This window comes from Ailuropoda melanoleuca, chromosome 6 (genome assembly GCF_002007445.2).
Source record: "Ailuropoda melanoleuca isolate Jingjing chromosome 6, ASM200744v2, whole genome shotgun sequence".
Lineage (NCBI taxonomy): Eukaryota > Metazoa > Chordata > Mammalia > Carnivora > Ursidae > Ailuropoda > Ailuropoda melanoleuca.
In genome coordinates this window covers 129665635-129685652 of record NC_048223.1, presented here as the reverse complement: position 1 = coordinate 129685652, position 20018 = coordinate 129665635, and the positions used below count along the sequence as shown (strand labels likewise).

Genomic DNA, 20018 nt, shown 5'->3' with positions numbered 1-20018 from the left:
CCTCTCTGTCCCCAGCCGCCCCTTCCCTGCCCCTCCCTGTCCCCAGGTGCCCCCTCCGTGTCCCCAGCCACCCCCTCGCCACCAGCCTCAGCTCTCAGCGCCCTTGTATGACCCGTATTACTAACTAGTATGTTTACAGCCAGAACAGAGGAAACACTTTGGGAGAAGAACCCTTTACCCACCTGGAATTTAACACTGATTGGGCAAGCCCACGGGCCCAGGGGCCCCGCTTCCTGCCCTCCAGCCCCCATGCTCTTCCAAGATGCTGGTGTTCTCATATTTATTTTTCCACTTGAACTTGTAAATAAGTGTTGTCAAGATCAAAGCAAACTCATGAAATTTGGATAGGAATTACATTTAAAGATTAAGGAAAAGTTGATAACTTACCCAAGTAGTACTTTTTTATTCAAATGTTACATTTTCATTTTAACCCTTTGCATTCTGTTACGTTTATTATCTATTGTTCCTGTAGTTATTACATGTTAAGCTGTTGTGCATATTATTCTTCTTATTGTGAGCAGAAGGTTTTATTTTCTAACTTTCCAGTTTATTGGAAAATGGTGATGTCGGTCACCCTCCCACCCCTGTTCCCCTATGACCCCACTGCCCTCTTCTTTCCTGCGGCCACTGTGGCCACTGTGGCCCGAGGATGTGGGTGGTCGGGGCTGTGGCTGATGCGCCCGGCCTGGGCTGGGGCAGCACTGTGGTGGGTGTGGCCAGTGGGTGAGGTCCTGGCTTTGCCAACCTGAATGTCCTCCATGCTGGAAGATACGGGTTCCATGCTGCTGTCCGTGGGGCAGAGTCTGGGTCTCCGCTCGGGACGGGTCTGCAAAGCCTCCTCCAGTGAGCATCTGGTCAGGCCACTGGACTGTCAGGAAGCGAAGGTGAAGGCAGTAGAAGGGCACAGCCCTTTGGGAAGCAAAGGCCTGTCTCCTGGGGGTGGGGTGTCCCCTGTGAGTCCAGAGTCCCCTGACGTGGGTGGGGGCGTTTTTCAGAGGTGTGACTGGCTTTTGCACGGTGGGCACTATTGGGTGTTTGAGTAGGAATGTCCTGGCCCTTGTCCTGCACCCCAGCCCCTCTTGGCGCTCATGGCCCGGTCTTGACTCGGCAGGTTTCTGCCCTTCCCTGGCCAGGCCTCCTCCTGTCCACTGCCCTGCATGCCCTGGACCCCACGGCACCTCCTTCTCCCTGCACCTACACAAGGGCTGAGCTGGAGCTCACACGGGGCTTCTGGGAGTGCCTAGTGCTGTCCGTTTGTGGGTAGGTGGGCCTGGCCACCTTCTGTCCCCTCCCCATCCCGGACCTGTCAGGAGGCTGGGGGTTCTGAGTTAGGGTGCTTGCTGTGAAATCTGGCAGGGATGGAGGCTCTTGTCCAGCTGTGAGGCCTGGGGACCCTTTTCCCTTCCCCCAGGCTCAGCTCTCACAGGGGTGCTGGCTGAGCTGTTATCTGTGGAGGGGAGGAAGCATGGGCCAGCATGTCTTCTTTTTCTCCAGTTTTTGGGGAAAGAGCTAAGATAATCGGGGTACAGTGTGCCTTGGCCACAGACCCCAACAGCCCTCCCTGTGACCACCAGATCCTCAGATGGACCTTGGAGATGAGGAGGGAGTGGCGAGGTGGGAATTGGTGCAGGAAGTGCCGTGCTGGGGATGAAGGCCTTGGTTCTCTCCTGGTGATGAGGACGCCCAGCCATTGCCGTGGCAACACCCCAGAGGAGGTAAAGGACCCACCGCTCAGGGTGCTGCAGTATCTGCAGTTAACAGAGGAGCCCTTCTGGGGTTTCACCCTCCGAATGGCAGAAACGCTGCTGCGGGGACAGGGATGGCGCAGCTATGGCGAGGGCTCAGAGGTGTCGTGTCCCGCCAGCTCCTGGACCAGGCTTACAGCCCCTTCTCCTGAGGCATCCAGACACCAGATCTGGACTCTGGATCTTAGGGACCCAGGCCTACTTGCTCTTGTTCCCGTCACATGCTTGGTTGTGGCCTGACTGCACTGGTCGATTTGGGGAACCCTGGGAGGAAGCAATGCTGAAGGCAGGCTAGCAGCGGCCGCCAGAATTCACCGTGTCCAGCAGGGTTGGCAGGATCCCGTGGCTGGTGGCCTGGCACTGGGCCCCCTTGGGCAGGGCAGCCTGTGGGCCCCGCACCCACCCAAGCCCTGGTTTTCCCACAAGGCTCCACCCTTATAGCCACACAAATGGTGCAAATGATCCTTGGCCTCATCCCATCCCAGGGAAGCCGGCGTGCATGCACACGTGTGCGCACACACACATACACGAAGTGCCCAAATCAGCAAAACCCCAAACAGAGCCAAGCAAAGTAGAAAATTATCCAAACTGATGAGAGCAGTTGAAATCTTGAATAGGCCAATGAACAGAAGAGATGTTTAAAAGAAAGTAGAACTCTGCCATTAATATATCACAAGGTGTCACATGGTCTGTCCATTCCACCTCTGGGCACGCACCCCCGAGAACTGAAAGCAGGGCCCCGAACAGATGTTTGCAGCCCCGTGTTCACAGCAGCCTGATTCCCAGGAGCCAACAGCTGGAAGGCGCCCCGGTGTCCAGCAGGGACGAAGGGATGAAGGGACACATGTCTCTCCGCCCTGAGAGGAGGGACAGGCTGGCACCTGCTCCCGCATGGAGGAGCCCCGAGGGCCCTGAGCTCTGGCTGGGTCTGACCCGGCATCTCCAGGCAAGGCTGGAGAGGCCCCGGTGCACTCACGCTCCAGGCTCTGAGCTCCCCACACTGTCAGGAACTTGACGTCAGCCCCGTTGGCAGAAGCCGGGCCGGCTCACAGCTCTTCATGGCCCCAGCTCCCAGGGCCCCCTGTGCCGCTGCCCTTCCCTCTTGGCATGGCTCCACACAGCCCACGTTCAGATTTAAATTTCCTAAGTGATCTTACAAGCAGCTCCTACTTGGGGCACCCTGATGGGTAGGGTTTGGCCAAAGGCCAGCCGTCAGATGAGGGCCCTGCCCAGCTGACCTGTGTCCCTCCCACCTCACAGAAGGGGCCCTGCTGGGCAGGGTGGGGTGTGGGCTGAGGGCTGCGTGGTGGCTCTCAAGGGGTGAGGGCTGCTGAGGCCCAAACAGACCAAGCCCCAGGGAGGCAGAGGTTGTGGGGGGAGGGCACAAGGCGCTGGTCAGAGAACCAGAGGGACATCGCGCATGCAGCAGTGGGGGGTCAGCGCCCAGCTAGAAGGGGCTGGATGGGGCAGCAGGGAAGGCGGGGGTGAGGGCAGAGCCCCTTCCTCTCCCTGTCCCAGGGAGCTCACTTGGTGGAGGGGTTTGCTGTGGACGCCACCCAGGCGACGGGCCGAAACCGGCTGGGACCTTCAGGTGCCTGGCACTCTCCCGGCTGTCACCATCTCCTTCAGACTTGCAGGCCCAAAGAGACCCACCGTGGTGGCCTCCCCTGGGAACAGCATCTAACAGACCGTTCACCACACTCTCCAAAGTGGGCCGAAGCAATGTGTGAACTTGCTGGGTTGGTCTCTGGGTCACCCAGGCTTTGCTTTCGTGCCTTAAAATAGCCATCCCCCCAGTGACTGCAGAGAAGGACGCTCCCACCCACTTCCTCACTCTTGTCCCTGGTCAGCGCGTGAGCGGTCATTGTCGTGGCTGGGGCTGCTGGGGCCTCAGCCAGAGAGGTGCACCTGGTTCCGGGCTGAGCGGCTCCGGCGCACCAGGTGGGTGGACGCCGAGCGTGAGCCCCCGGCCCAGCAGCAGCAGCCCCCCGTGTGTATCCAAGTGAGAAGGAAGCTTCCCTCTCGCCAGGCCTGCTTGGTGCACGCGGCCGGTGGCTGGAGGCTGTTCTTCAGGCTTGGGAGACGGTGTGGGTGCCCTCGGCCCAGGCTGCTTCTCCTGGGGGCCCCGAGGGTTCCTCTCCAGTCAGTGTGTCCAGACTCCTGTCATGTTGCCGCCTTGGGTGGGCGAAGGCAGTGCCGTTTCTCAGGGCAGTGAGCCCCAAGTTCCAGGCCTCCCCACGCACCAGCGCTGAGCTGGGCCCCGCGTCCCTCGCCGACCAGCCCATCCTGCGGGCTCTGCCTCTTGGGGACGCAGGCCAGGCCCACGTGTGGGCTGCTGCTGAGGCCCCGGCTCAGGACCCACAGCCACATGGGTGTGGCCTCACATCTTTCATTTTTCGTTTTTAGAAAACTTCAAGCATAAATACAAATGGGGAGGAGGAGAAAAATTCACCACCCTGCGCCCATTCCTAGCTCGATGGTCATCTCTTTCAGCCGCACGTTCAGGAGCCGCTGTTCAGCGGACCGCACGCCCCGGGGGAGCGAGGGGCTGTCCCCAGCCTTGTGCAGTTGCAGGCAGGGCTGTATTTACGTGCGTGAGCTCTGCAGAGCTTTGCCAGTGTATCCGTGGGTTCGGTCCTGGACGTGGAAGCATGGGCTGGAAGGTAAATGCACAGGTGAGTGGCTGGACGTGGCCTGCCCGGGGCGGCCACTGTTCCGTTCTCCACCACAGTGCCTGCTACACGGTGTGTCGCCAACGTTTGGATTTTCGCCAGGTTGACGAGAGAGAAACAGCATCTCAGTGAGTGGTTACTTTGCCTTTTATGATAAGCAAGGTTGTGCATCTTTTCAGGTGTTAGGAGGCCATTTGCGCATCCGTTGCCTGTTGTCTTGTTGGGTTGAAGTTCTCTTTTATTTTTAGAGGCTTATTATATATCAGGGATACTAATGTTTTGTTTCTGATATAAATTGCAACTATTTTCCCACAGTCTCATCTGTCTTTCAAGTTTATGTGTTTTTTCCATGTAAAATATGTTTTATTTTTATATCTTGTTTACCAATCTTCCCGTTGTCGCCAAGGGCTTCGCATCACAGGAATGTTGTCCTGTCTCAGGTCACAGAGCTCTCCGGGCCCGCTTCCACGGATCACGTCTACGTTTCAGCTGTCACATTGACGCTCATGCATCTGGGGTCTACCTGGCTTTACAGTGTCATGAATGGATGAGACTGCATCTTTTTTATAGCTATTTAGTGATTCCAATATCACTTATTAAGAAGTCCATTTTCCCACAAATTTGAGAGGTCGCCGTTACGATACTCTATACATCCTTAGGCGGTGGGGCTGTTTCTGGACTCTCTCTCCGTTTCCTTGGCCCCCGTCTGTCCTGCTCCAGGACCACTTACTGAGGAAGCTGTAGGGTCTGGTGGGCAAAGGCACGGCCTTGCTCTCCTTTCAAAGGTTTTTTTCTGCCTATTTTTGCTTGATTGTCTCCCAAAATGAATTGTATGACCAACTTGTCAGCTCCAGGAAAAAACAAACGCAAACAGATCAAATGAAGAACGGAAAGCCTGGCGAAGCTTCCCTGGTGGTGTTTCCATTGTGCTGGTAAAGCCGCTGGGAAGGAGCCACGCCCTGGGGAGGTGGCGCCTCTGGTCCCCGGGCCGGGCCGCCTTCCGCCCGCTCAGCCGCTCAGCCCACGTGCCAGTCTTTCAGGAGGGAACGACAGCCTCCCTCTGCCCCCTGAACTTACTTGGATTCTGCCAAATCCAGATGCAAAACCAGGTCATCTCTAAGCAGACGTGGTTTTAAATCTTTCTGTATGGTTCTGGCCTGACTCCAGGTGCTGTATTTGCTGGCTGGGATGGGGGCTTCGTGGGCGCCCGCTGCGCTCTCACCCGTACTCATCTGTTAGAGGGGACCTGCCCCCGGGATGCCATGGGGATGAGATGAGAAAATGAATAGTAACTCCCGCCAGGGTGTGCCGGGTGCATGGCCCGCCGAGCATCCTATGGGGGGCCCTGGGGCAGGAGCATGGCCAGATCTGTTCCTTCCACCTGGAAAGGAAGCTCCCCTGGATGGCACCTTCTGCTTTAAATAGTTAGTAAAATGCTCATTATTATATGCCAGTCCTGCTGGTGAAACATCTGGGAAAGAGGCAGATAAAATCCGGGTCCGTGGGGCTGCTGGAAGAGGGGAGCAGAAGCGGGCAGGTCAACAAACCATATGCAGGACTGGAGGTGGGGGTGAGGGAGGTCAAACCACACAGCCGGGCAGCCTGGACACGCAGAGGTCAGCCACCTCCACCTCCCGCGCTCCCCCGCCGCATGGACTGCCCGGCTATCCTGGGAGACACAAACCCCAGCTCTCCCCGGGCAAGGGGCAGCCCTGCCGTGGGGTCTGGACCTGCGGCTCCGTGTCAGGGAAGGCAGGTGCTCCCCGGAAGGTGGGGCTGTGGATGCCGGCGCCCTGCCCTCTTTCCTCCGTCCTCACCCCCCACCCGTGAGCTCCAGAAACTCCCCAGGTGGGATTAGGAGGCAGTTTCCTCATAACGTTTGAGGCTTTAAGTACCTGTCATCAGGCATTTGCTTTCTGGGGAACAAAAATTACTTGAAAAGGAAAAGAGCTTGGGGTGAATCACTAAATCTGCAAAACACGCCAACAGCATTGAATTAAAATGGCAATTACCCTGCCGTCACCCACCACCGCTTCTGGGCTGCCCCTGGGCGCTGCACACGATAGCCCGGCCACGTCCCAGGAGGAGATGGTTGAATGGGGAGGCCTGCTCCCAGCCTCGGGGGCCCAGTCCTAAGAGGCCGACGCACTTCCACTCCCGCTGTGTAAATGCCGCCTGAGTGGGGGTGGCGGGGGACGGTGCCCATGCCCAGCACCGTCGACCCCACTCTGACCTCTAACCCGAGCCCCACTCTGACCTCTTTACCTGCCAACCCGGCCACTTGTCAGGTGCCCCCATGTAGCCCCCTCCTCTGAGAACCCAGCCCCCTGGCTCCCCTCATCTAACCCGGGCCAGCCTGACCACAGCACTTTTGGGAGGCCTGTGGCTCACACTGGGCCACTGTGCGGGAGGGTGCCAGCATTCCCCCTTGGAGTCCGACACATCAACGTGCTCTTGGGCGGGGGCCCCAGAGGCCTGAATGGGGGCTCGGGTTAGAGGTCAGGGCTGGGGCTCGGGTTAGAGGTCAGGGCTGGGGCTCGGGTTAGAGGTCAGGGCGGGGGCTCTGGTTAGTGGTCAGGGCGAGGCCTTGGGTTAGAGGTTAGGGCGGGGGCTCGGTTAGTGGTCAGGGTGGAGGCTCAGGTTAGAGGTCAGAATGGGGGCTCAGCTTAGCGGTTCGAGAGGGGGCTCGGGTTAGAGGTCAGGGCTGGGGCTCCGGTTAGCGGTCAGGGTGAGGCCTTGGGTTAGAGGTCAGGGGCGGGGGCTTGGGTTAAAGGTCAGGGCGGGGCACAGGTTAGAGGTCAGGGCAGAGGCTGGTGTGGGGCAGGCAGGGTCATGGACACCAGAAGGAAGCAGGGTATTTTCACAGATGGGCACCCTCCGAAGGCCTGGGGAGTGTGTTTGTGTCCTGAGGCCACGGTAACACAGCCCTGCCACTGGGGGTCTCCAACAGCATAGGCGCGTTCCCCCACAGCTCTGGAGGCTGTGAGTCCAAAGTCAAGGTGTCGTTGGGCTGGGCCCTTCTGAGGCTCGGGGAGGCAGATTTTCCACTGGACCAGAGAAGTAAGTGTGCATAAGACACATAAAGAGGAGAACGGCACGCTCGTTTATTTAGTGTGAGTGTTATGTGACCTGGGAGCCCTCGTAAGGAAATGAAGACCCAGAGTTGTGGCCAGACCCCCATGATCCCATGCGGAGTTGGGACAACGAGGCCAGTGTGGAGGAGTAACTGGACTCAGGGGGACCAGAAGTGAGAGTTACGTGAACGAGGTGTGTCCAGAATTCTCTCGGCTTCGACTTCCCATCCTCGAGGAGAAGATGGTTCTCCTGGTGCAGGGAAGACATCTTCCGCCATCTTCCATGGGGGGCTTATTTCCTTTCAGGAGGGAAGAGGGGAGGGTCAGGCCTCTTGCACCTGCTGGTGTTTTAAATGTCTTAGCTCGTACTCTGGGAGCCCAAGTGGCGTATTTTAGCTGCAGCCCTACCCCTCTCCACCCTCCCCTTTGAAACTCCCCCCGGAGCGTCACCGTTCAGACGCGGCCCCACAGGTTGCTCCTTCTCTCACTGAACCCGTGTCTTAGTCCTGAGAAGAGGTCAGTTTAGTGAAACGGGTGTCCTTTTAAGAGGCCGCCTTGCAGGTGGACCCCCACCACCACCCCAAGGCCAGATTCTGAGTCCGGAGCAAGGTCATCAGTGGACAAGAGGTCAGGCGGTTGGCGCCTCTGTTTGGGGGCGAGGAGCGGCGGGGGCAGCTTGCGGCCTGCGCGTCCCTGGTGACGGCCTGGAGTGCTCTGGGGAGCTTCCCGTGCACGCGTGGTCTCGGGGGGGCTCTCGCCAAAGCTTCTATCAAGTTGTCCGGCTGCCGTGTGTGGGGCTTTGGGAAAAGGGCAGTTTTCCTGTCTAGCTTTTCCAAGTCCGAAAGGCGGGGGAAGTTTGGAAACGTCAGTTACCGACAGAAAGCACAAAACACGGCCGCTTCTACGGAGAGGAGGCCGGGCCCGGCGGACGCCCCACAGGGGTGCGCCATCGCTTTTACGGACACGTAAAGCTCTCCCCCATCTTTACTAAATACGATTGAAGTCAGACTAACTTGTTTGCAAATACGTCAGGTCTCATTAAACTTGGCCTGACGTGTACGTGAGTGTGGCGAGAATAGTGACTGACCACGTAAGTCTGCTTTGCTGGAACTTTTACGGGGGATCTCAGATCAGATGTTGCCTCTCGAGGCCGAGAAGCCAGGTCAGGAACTTGTCACCAGACTGTGCTTTCAGGACCTATAAATTTGGATGAATTTCTGTCTTCCCCAGGTTCCCAAGATAGCCTGCGGTCCCTGGCCTGTCAAGAGGTGACCTTCTTTACTTGCCTCTAGGGCCAGGGGCCCTACGTGCATGCCAGGCTGGCATGTCCTGGCCCTTCATGAGCGTGAACTCCATCTGCTCAGCCTGTCCCTTACCTCTCTTGGGTCCAATGTTCCCTGTACCGCTTTCAAATATGACCTCCCAGTTAGAGTCTTGGTGATATCACCCATGCTTTTAATTATGTCCCACTGCAAGGAGAATATATCGGCGTGAAAATCAGAGTATTTAATAACAGTTGCTGAATTTTGGAGGGATCAGGTGGGGGAGAAGAGAGAAATGCCACAGTCCTGTTTATAAAGGTACAGTATACCAGATGGTCGTGAGCTATAGATAGCTCGAGAAAAAAGAGAAATGGGATTTCTTTTTCTTTTTTTTCCTGGGCAGGTGGAAAGTCTTGCGTAAAGGTGAGGGGGGAGATGGGGCACCTGGGTGGCTCAGTTGGTGAAGTGTCTGCCTTCAGCTCGGGTCATGATCTCAGGGTCCTGGGATCGAGCCCCACGTCGTCGGGCTTCCTGCTCAGCGGGGTGTCTGAGAGAACGGGATTTCTTAAGTCTGGAAACCCAAACATCAAAGAACCAGCCGTGCTTCAAACCAAAGGTCCTAGTCGCGGTGATCGTTCTCGTGAGTTCATCCGGTGTCGGGATTCGATCTGGTTTCTCGAAGCCATCCGCTTCTCCGCTGGAGTGTTGGAAGGGCTCGTCTGGCTCCGTGGCGTGATTTCAGAGTCACAAGAAATCTCTCCTCCAGGGTCCCCGTGGAAGCCCTCCCTGCGAACTTCCTGAACATGGAGCACACTGGTTTGGGCTCGATTGTAAGACAGTGACCATCTCTGAGCGGGAAAAGACTAGAAACGGCCATGGTTAAAGATCCGAGGAGAAGTTATTGCAAAATGATGCAGCTGAGAAGGGTATTTGGTTATTTCTGTGGTATGAGCCACTTTAAGACAATAATTGAAATTACCACTGATTCCGCAGACACTCAGGACGCTGACGAGCTTCGGGCCATTTTACGTAATTTCTGACACACGGATATTAGTAGAATGTGTGCGTACATGTACTGTATAAAGAAGGTTCAGCCACACTTCTCACGTGATAGTTTCCCCTGGAATGGAGCGTGTCATAGAAACCTAATTAGTTTAACATCTGTATTTTTATAAGGAGAAGTAACAAATCTTTCCCCCTAGGGACCTCTGAAAACCCCAAAGTTAGTTTGAGGTCAAAAAGACTATGTTAAATTTGATTTGGGAAAGTTTGTAAAAATTGTCAGAAAGTTTAAAATACTTGATTAAATAAGATCACAGATCACAACACTTAGTTATCCATTTAACCAAAGTGACAAAGATTTTAAAAGCAAATACAGGAAGTAATATACTTGGGGGAAAAAACACTTTGTTCTTTCAATATTGAGAAAACTCCATTTTGCAAAGTAATCTGAGAGCCGATAAAAATGTGAAGCACAGGAAATTATTTTGATAAGACACAGAATCTTTGTTTTCTAGACAGATTACTCAAAAGGTAAAAAACCCTTTTATGACCTTTTTTCATGAATAGACCATTTCAGAATTTTTAGAGACCCGTTTTTTTTCATAGCACAGTTTTTTTTTAATGTGGCAAAAGGCATGTCTAGTGACAAACCCAAGTACCCACCATCTAAACATAAGAAGCCAAATGCGTACGAGCTCACATTCACGTGGGATAATGATTGGTTCAGTACTTTACCTTATTTGGAAATGATCTAGATATTTAACAAATACCTATTACTCAGCCTAAGTACAATTCAAGGTCTCAGGTTACCTGGAAGATTTTGGGAACTATTTCCAGGTGTGTTTACTTTTATCCTGCTTACATCTATTTAATTTGGGTGTTTTTTTTTTTTTAACAAATATGCTTGGATTGCTCCCGAAAATGTCACGAGACATTAAATAGCTACCTATCACCCTAAGTTATTTATTTATTTATTTTGCCGGCACATTTTGTAGCAGAGATAAAATGAGCTTATCTGACCAGTAAAGCCAGGAGGAGAAAGCTGTACGTCCACATCGCATCTCGTGTGCAGCCTCCCTCCGCCCAGTCTCCGTCCAGCAGGGCCCAACAGCTGGGAAAGCGAGCAGAGGTGGACCACGCTGTCTGGTGACACCAGCCACCCTTCTCAGTCCCTCGTGACTCCCAGGATAGCGGGCAGCCAGCCACGTTGGCTTCCTGGGGCCACTGTGACAAATGACCACGTACCGTGGCCCCTCCCTCTGGTCATCACATTTGCTTTTGCCATGGACTGAACTGTGTCCCCGAATTCCGAATTCCCATGTTGAAGCCTGCACCCCAGTATGAAATACCTTCACACTGTGAAATACCAGGGTGGTGCTTGCCCTGTGCTCCATTCAGTCCATTCAGGGGGTGGGGTCTTTGGGAGGGGTTTAGGGTTAGCTGAAGTCCTGAGGGCGGGTAATGGGATTAGTGTCCACATGTGGAGAGGAAGAGGAGAGGAGGGGAAGGAGACCAGAGCTCTCTATGTGCGTGCCCTGAGGACAGGCCGCGTGAGGACACTGAGAGCAGACGCCATCTGCAAGCCATGGGGTCCTCACCATGGACAGATTCTGCCGGCACCTTGATCTTGGACTCCCAGCCTCCAACCTGGGAGAAATAACTGTTACGTAAGTCACGGGGTCTGTGGTGTTCGGCCGCAGCTGCGGAGCCCAGATGTCTTCTTGGGGCTGTCATCTCCCACTGCCTTCCGCTCGTGGGGACCCTGCCCGGGTGGTCTGGGATGATCTCCCGGAGAGGTCGCACATCACAGGGTGCGGGGACTGGGATGTGGGTGTCCTTGGGGCCATCGTTCAGCTGAGCATGGTAGAGACACAGCCGTGGTTGGTGGACACGTGAGCGTGACAGAGCCATGGGGGATGTCGGACTGCCCGCAGGCACCCGACGGGCTCCCGGACAAGGGTTTGTCCGCTGTGTGTGGCTGCAGTGGCCAGAACCAGACCTCGGGGGCTGTGGGGTGCGAGCAGTCCTCTCGCTCAGGCACCCTGGTGCCCTTCTCAGCCCCAGCCTGGCGTCCTGCTCATCTGGGTTAGCAGGGTCCCCGCAGGTGCAGTGTTCCTGCAGAGGAGCCACCGGGCACAGTGGTCACTGCCTTTGTCCCCACCAGGAGAGCTCTGTCCGTCCGCACGCCCCTTGGGGACCACATTTTCATGACCGCGCTCCTTTCAGAGAACTGACACACCCTCCCCCTGTTCACTTTGGGGGACAGTCAGGGAAGACGGGAACTGCTCCCAACCTTTATCTGAGTGGGAAGGCCTTGGCGGCATGACTGGCGCAGGACATTGGTTGTGGCCCCCCGTCCCTGCCCTACTCTGCCACCCTCAGGGACAGGGGTCCTGTGCGTCTGCCCCCGCCCCCCCCCCACCCACTGCCTGCAGTCTGGGCAGAGCAGCAGGGACGGGCCTTTGCTCGTGCCACCGAGACCAGGTGGGGGTCTTTGGAAGCACGAAGCAACACAGGTCTGAGGCCGGCCCCGTACCCCGGGCTGTGAGCTTTCTGGCCGTGAGCCCAGCCAGGGGCAGTTCTAGGCAGAGCTTGGTGGGGGTGGTTTGAGGGCCTGCACAGGCCGCCGGGCGGGTTTGCGGTGGGAGCCGGGCAGGCTCAGAGGCCCATGTAGCTCTGCAGGGCAGGGTGCCCCCTCCGTGCCTGTGGGCGTCACACCGGCCAGCTTTGCCTCCCGGGGGGCTGGCAGGGTGGTGTGTGTGGTGTTACCTTGGAAATTGCATCTGCAGCTTGCGGAGGTCCTGTACTGGGTGATGTGGCCGCATTCAGCGCTCGGGCTAACGCGGCTCAGTTGTGGCGTCCTGTGGTCCCCCACAGCCTGCCCGCCAGAGACCCTCACGGTAACTGCAGAAGCCAGAGCGGGGGGTGGCAGGGGGGGAGTGGCCGGGGTGGTGCTTGCCCCGTGCTCCATTCAGTCTCTGCCCGTGTCTGGTGCGTTGTCTCCACATTGTGCACTTAATAGCGTAGCCTTATAGTTTTTGTTTGGCATTATAAAAATCATCACATGCCACTAAAAGTCTTTATAAATATTGTTTTGGTGGCTGCATGGTCTTTCATGGAGCTCACTTGCCTGTGTCCGTAAGGTTGTTGGAAGTTAAGGTTGCTTGAAAGTCGGTTATAAGCAGTTTGTTCAACTATGATGAACGTCTGAGAAAAGCACCTTCATTTCTTAGGACGCGTTCCCGGGGAGGGAGCGTGGGCTTCCGCAGCAGGGCTGGGTCCCGTGGGTTTGGCCCGAGACGGTGATGCTCACTGACACTTCTGGTCAGGTCCAGGCCACCTGCCTTTGGGTGAGGTGCCTGGGGCAGTCTCCCACCTGGAGTTCCAGAACCTTCCACCTCCTCCTGTTCTTTCCCACCCCACCCCTGGCTCCTGCGCTGGGATACCTGAAGCCCGAAGATGTGGGGACCCTCACATGTGGCTTCGGTTATCTGTTCGTGAGAGGTCTCTCTACGACTTGAATGGGGGACATGGCATTGACTCCCCCCACCTACGATTTTGTGCATTGGCCCCGCGTCCTTTTGGAGACCTTTGACCCTGGCTCTGACTGACACCCGTTGGCCACTCGGGCTGCCCCAGCCGCTCAGGTGTGCTTCTTTGTGTCTCTCTGTCCCGAATGTGTAAGCGCTGCCAACAGCACTTATCGACTCTGTAGCTCCGTGCCCGGGGTGTTGGCGCTTAAGAGCCGTGCAGGGACCCTGTGGCGGTGCGGATGTGGCCGGGGTTGATGAGGACAGCAGCTCTCACACATGGCGCCCACCGGTGCAGGCTCTGGCTGAGGGCGTCTTCCTCGGCCTCCCCCAGCAGCCCTCCAAGTCAGCGGCTGCTCCGAGCCCCGGGACGGGATGCCTGGGCCCCAGCGCCGTGCTCTTGGCCGGGTCCTGTCCCACTGAAGACATCCGGTCACTGCCGGGTCACGTGTGCCGTGGGCAGGCGGGGGCGAGGGTGGCGGCGTCGGCGTGACATTCCGTCTGCCGTGCAGGTGTGCATCGTGCAGAAGCGGGACACAGAGAAGATGTACGCCATGAAGTACATGAACAAGCAGCAGTGCGTCGAGCGCGACGAGGTGCGCAACGTGTTCCGGGAGCTGGAGATCCTGCAGGAGATCGAGCACGTCTTCCTGGTGAACCTGTGGTGGGTGACCCGCCGCCCTCTCCTGCCCCCGGGGCCTTTCCCAGGCGCTCCCTCCTCCCTTGCCTCCGGGACGCCCCGACCGCCCGGTTCCCCAGGGCCTGCGCTGTCCCGGTGTGCAGGGCGCACCGTGTTAACATGGGTATCCCCACCCGCAGGAGGGCTGGGCATCCCACAAAGAGGCCTGTGGCCCATGGAGTTTCTGGCACTGAAGCCAGTAGGGGGAGTTTTGGGGGCCTGAGTTCCTCCATAAAATGGGCACCAAGACCAGGTCCTGGAGGGAAGGAGCCCGTAAGCTGCAGCGAGATCACCTTCCTCTTTCCCACGTGGGAGTCCTGCTGCATGAGAGTGCTTCCCCACACGGGTCCTCCCTGAATCCTCCCTGACAGCCTCCATCCTGGGGTCTGTGATCCCTGAAGGGCTTACAGACTGGGAGGCGTTCCCAAGGGCACTTAGTGGGCACAGGTGCTCGAGAAGCCGGGACGGCGTGTGGCAAATGAGCTCTGGTCCTGGTAGTGCCGCCTCGGGAAGATTGAAACATACCCCCAGTGTGAGCCGAGGGCCCGTCAGCCGGACACGGAGGGAGAGGCAATCCCACCAGCATCTGGGGACAGAAGCGTGGCACAGGGCATTGTTGAGAGTGGCCTGGTGCTGGCTTCCCCAGGGGACACCTCAGGGCTGAAGACCCCCCCAGTTATTCACCTGGGCCACCACAGGTGTGGGAGGTACAACGTGGCCAGCAGCCTGCAGCCACCTCCCTGACTTGGACCCCAGAGTCCTGCCTGGTTGTACCACAGCAGGGAAGGGGCCGGCTGCACAATGGGGGCCGTAGCCTTGCCGGGTGGTAGTGGGAAGAGAGTGGCAAGCTGAGCCAGGCCTGCAGGGCAGTGGAGCCCGGGGCTGCCCAGGCCTCCCCCAGCTCCTCACCCTTGGACACGGCCCCTGGCCGCCCTCACCATGGCCCCATGGCCCTACGATTGTCTAGTCTCCGTGCAAGCAGAGAGGCCAGTGGGGCCACACTGTGTCATTGCGCTTCCTGGTGGCATTTTCAGCACCCCGGGACAGCATCCAAGCACCCCTTAAACCTGCGTCCTCTCTGCCTGACAGCCTGGGAGGGCCAGAGCCCTCGTCCTCAAAGCTGGTGACTGCCTGCCCTGCTGGGGTGTTCAGTGGGGTAGAAACGACCTCACTGATGCGGGGCCTGCTTGCAGCCTCAGGAACGGGCTGCCGTCGACCCTCAACCATGACTCTGGCACGGGGGCTTGTCAAGAAGGAAGACCCAGGATTTCCCAACACGGGGACCTTAGCTTCCCTCCCAGATCTTCTGGGCCTCTCTCTGGGAGGCCGGGTGATTCGTGACCAGGACCATAGGCTCCTGGGCTGAACTCCTCCACCCTGCTGCAGACAGTGACCCCTTTTGTGAAGAGGGGTGAGAGTGCTTCCCAGTCCAGAACAGGAGATGCAGCCTTAGATGCAAAGTGCCCCACATAGGCTGACTCAGCATGGTAGCTATCATTGTAGTTACTGTTCCCCTCCCCTCCTGCTGTAGCCAGGACCCCATCTCCACAGGCTGGCCCACCTCCCACCATCCCAGGGCCAGGCAGGGCAGGGCTGCTGCAGCTTTGCCTCCTGCTCTGGGGGGGCCATCTCCTCTTGTCCACTGCCCCCCAAGACTCATGACCTGTCCTGGAGCCTGGCATTCCAAGTCCCTTTGCTCTCTGGTCCCATATCCCCCTCCCTAGGCCACCTATACCTGAGATGAGGGCCGGGTGACTTCTCGTGGGCAGGGAGAGGGATATCACATAAAAAAGTGAATTCTTCGTAATGTTATTCTTGAAAGAGCCAGTTGCTTAACAATGAGAGTTCTCTTTGAGTGCTCACAGAAGAAATTACAAAGTGGAAGGAGATCCTTAAAATGTTGTTTTGTTACTGCATCATCTTCACCATCATCATCACCCTCACCACTATTATCACCGTCATCACCACCGTTGTCACCATCACCTCTTTCATTACCATCATCACCACCATCATCATCACCCCCATCACCATCATCATCACCACCGTCACCCCCATCACCATCATCATCACCACCGTCACCAACATCATCAACACCATCACCACCATCATTACCATCACCACCATCATCACCACCATCATCACCACCATCACCACCATCATCATCACCACCATCATCACCATCATCACCACCATCACCACTATCATCACCATCACCACCATCATCAATACCATCACCATCACCACCATCATCACCACCATCATCATCGTCACCTCCATCACCATCATCGTCACCTCCATCACCATCATCACCACCATCATCAACACCATCACCACCACCACCACCATCACCACCACCACCACCATCATCACCACCATCATCACCATCACCATCATCATTACCATCATCATCACCACCATCATCACCATCATCATCATCGTCACCTCCATCACCATCATCATCACCACCATCATCAACACCATCACCACCACCATCATTACCATCACCACCATCATCATTACCATCATCACCACCATCATTACCATCATCACCATCATCATCACCACCATGACCACCATCATCACCATCACCATCATCACCACCATCACCACCATCATCAACACCATCACCACCATCACCACCACCATCACCACCATCACCACCATCACCACATCATCATTACCATCATCATCACCACCATCATCAAAACCATAATCACCATCACCACCATCATTACCATCATCACCACCATCACCACCATCATCATCACCACCATCATCACCACCACCATCATCACCATCACCACCATTACCACCATCATCATTACCATCATCATTACCATCACCATCACCACCACCATTGTTAGAAGCTGGCCCCTTGCACAGCATGGCCTGAGCATTTTGCCTTGTGGTCTCCATTCCTTAACAACCCTTCAAGGCAGATGTTTTTATCCCCTTTTTAGAGAAGAGGAGCAGCAGGGCAATGGCCAAAGATCTTCTCTCCATTGGTCACTCCCAGAGTCTCTATCCCCCACTGGGCTGCCTCCCACCAGAACACGCTGCTCTGTCCTTCCCGAGCAGCTCCTGAGCACTGGCAGAGTCAGTGCCTTGGGCAGGGCCCTGCTCCTGGGGAGTGTCCGGGGGAGGTTGGGGGGCACCCAGGCCCCTAGATGGGTCATCAGGGATGGCAGGAGCTGTGACGCCGGCTCCCCTGCTGTGAGTGAGCCACGTTCTCCCCTGGTGCCCCCAGGTACTCCTTCCAGGATGAGGAGGACATGTTCATGGTGGTGGACCTACTCCTGGGTGGGGACCTGCGCTATCACCTGCAGCAGAACGTCCAGTTCTCCGAGGACACGGTGAGGCTGTACATCTGCGAGATGGCGCTGGCCCTCGACTACCTGCGTAGTCAGCACATTATCCACAGGTGTGTGCATGCCTGACCGGTCGGGTCACCCGCCTAGGCCAGTCCACCCGCAGGGTGGCCACACTCCAGCAGAACCCAGACAGGCTCCTGCGTGGTCTGCCCCCCTCCTGGCCTGCAGAGCTGCCCACAGGTGTTGCACCTGGGCCCATCAGCACCTGGCTCCAAGGCCAGCCCCTCAGCTGTGCACCCGATGCCCCCCTCGGCTGGATCCTGTGCAAGCAGCCCCAGGTTGGCCAGGATCGGGGTCCCCTTCACCGGGTCTGTCCAGCTGCTGGATCCCGGCCACCACCTAGCAGAGGCCATTGGCTCATCTGCCGTGCCACTGGGGAGCTGAAGCGAGTTTTCACATTAGCTGAAAGCAGATTAGGAAGACAAAGCCGTGCTCGCAGAACGAAGCACATAAACAGGTGTGGTGTGTTATAAAGACAGGTAGATGGATCTCCGAATCTCTGCCCTGGGGTTCTGTGATCTGGTGACGATTCAGGCACCAAACATTGAGCACCTGAAAGTCAGGCAAGGCGAGACCTGAGGCCACCTGGTGGAAGGCATAGACCCAAATCATCAATTCTGCGCAGCCCCAGAGCTCTGGGAGAGTGGCTGGCCTGGGGGTCCGGGTGAGGGGGCTCTGCGTCTGTCCTCCAGGGGCTCTGGCATCCCTGCGTCCAGTGCATTCTCCCTTGTCTGTCTGGTCTCAGCAGGTGGGGGGCTGGCAGCGTCCCCGACCCCAGGACCGGAATAGCTAGTTTCACCTGGCTCTGTCAGAATATTGCCAGGTGACTTCTTCTTAAGGCCCTCTTGTGTCTCTGGGGCCTCTGGCTTGAGCGTGGAGGAGCCCTTGAGGGAACCCCCAGCCCTTCCAGGGACTGAGAGGCACGAACGGGGCTCCTGGACCATCCCCCATTACCTGCTCCCTCAACAGGGACGTCAAACCTGACAACATCCTGCTGGACGAGCAAGGTGAGCCGAGGCTGCGTGAGGCTGGACATGGGGGACGTGCGCCTCGCCCACGGGATACATCTCCGGTCTTTGGGACGCTTGCATTGCCTTTTCTACTCACAGGGCACGCGCACCTGACCGACTTCAACATTGCTACCATCATAAAGGACGGGGAGAGGGCCACCGCACTAGCCGGGACCAAGCCGTACATGGGTGAGCGGAGGCCACTGGCCCGCTGCTGGGCCTGCTGTGTCTGGTCAACGCGGCGGCGGGGGGGTGGGGCTCAGGTCACTTCCCTGAAGGCACAGGGTAGTGCGGGACAGCAGCCGGCTGCTAAGAGCTGGTTTGATCCCACCACCCACACCAGGGGAGGAGGGAGCCCCAGGCAGTCAGTGGGGGAGGGGGCCTGGGGCCTGTGGGTCTGGGATACTCAGCTGCCCCTCCCTTCCCGGAAAGCTCCGGAGATCTTCCAGTCCTTCGTCAGTGGTGGAAGCGGCTATTCCTTCGAGGTGGACTGGTGGTCAGTGGGGGTGCTGGCCTACGAGCTGCTGCGTGGATGGGTATGGAGCGGGCCCCAGACCCTGAGCTGGCTGTGTCCCCCAGGGGCGGCCCGAGTGCCTGGGGAAGGATGAGGCTGCCCCCCGCCATGGGTGCGCGCTTTCGGTGACGCGTCTGCGTGGAGGGACTGAGCAAGTGCAGGAGGGAGGCCACGGCCGTGCCCTGGGGACATGGGTCCCCTGGGGCCGTGGGCAGGGCAGGGACCTGTCAGCAGCGCTGCATTCTTGGGACTCTCCTGCGGGGGTCCCTGGGTGGGTCCCCGCATTCTCACCCTGGTGGCCATCTCCCTGTAGGGGCCTCCGAGGCCCCGCGTGCTGAGACACGCCGCGACCCCCACCCTGGAGGAAGGCAGCCCCTCCTGGCCTCGGGGCTGATCCACCCAGGCCCAGACCCTCTCGGGGTGACGAGCTTCCTTCCTGGACCTGGACTCTTCCTGGGAGCTGTGCCTGCCCTGGGGGGTAGGGGGTGGGGGCGCCGCTGCGGGTGCCTCTGGGTTGCGGGGGTGAGGCACCTGGTGCAGCGCTGCCTCCCCCGCCCCAGAGGCCCTACGACATCCACTCCAGCAACGCCGTGGAGTCCCTGGTGCAGCTGTTCAGCACAGCAAGCGTGCAGTACGTCCCCACCTGGTCCAAGGAGATGGTAGGCCTGCTGCGGAAGGTGAGCCCCTCCCCGTCTGAGGACGGCCGCCGCTCCTGTGTTCGGGTATCTGCACCACCGCGCCCCCCCAGGCGCACGGCTCACAGCCCGTTGGCTGCAGAATCTTTGTGGTCTGGCGGTAACACTGGTTGTGAGCTGAAGCCTACGTGCCTGTTGGCTCACCTAATCCCTGCGATGATCACCCCATTTCACAGATGCCCAAACTGAAGCACAGGTCACCTTACAGCTTGTGGCCCTCCCTGCAGCTAGCCAGGCCGAGGCTGACGCCTGCTGGTGAATCGCAGTAGAGCGTCCCTGGGGACCCCACCTGCCCTTGGCTGGCCTTGGGCAGGGGCTTGGCCAGGTTGTCCCCTTGGCCACATTGCCCTGACCTGAGGTCGGTGACCCCTTTCCTTGCCTGGCCCTTGAGATCCTTGTAGCCAGACCTCCCTGGGGTACCCTGGCCCGGGGCAGGCGGCCAGCTCTGCAGGGTTGTGCTGGGC

At 57.8% G+C, this 20018-nt stretch overlaps 1 protein-coding gene across 3 annotated transcripts in view; it reads left to right on the top strand.

Moving 5' to 3' along the window:
• STK32C (serine/threonine kinase 32C) overlaps nucleotides 1-20018 on the top strand; it is a 63520-nt gene that overhangs the window by 37477 nt on the left and 6025 nt on the right. For all 3 annotated transcript variants that reach the window (XM_034663464.1, XM_034663465.1, XM_019795947.2), the window contains 6 exons: nucleotides 13798-13949; nucleotides 17212-17385; nucleotides 18305-18342; nucleotides 18445-18534; nucleotides 18778-18881; nucleotides 19420-19536. In XM_034663464.1, the coding sequence (XP_034519355.1) occupies nucleotides 13798-13949; nucleotides 17212-17385; nucleotides 18305-18342; nucleotides 18445-18534; nucleotides 18778-18881; nucleotides 19420-19536 (675 nt within the window). The remainder of the gene's footprint in view (nucleotides 1-13797; nucleotides 13950-17211; nucleotides 17386-18304; nucleotides 18343-18444; nucleotides 18535-18777; nucleotides 18882-19419; nucleotides 19537-20018) is intronic.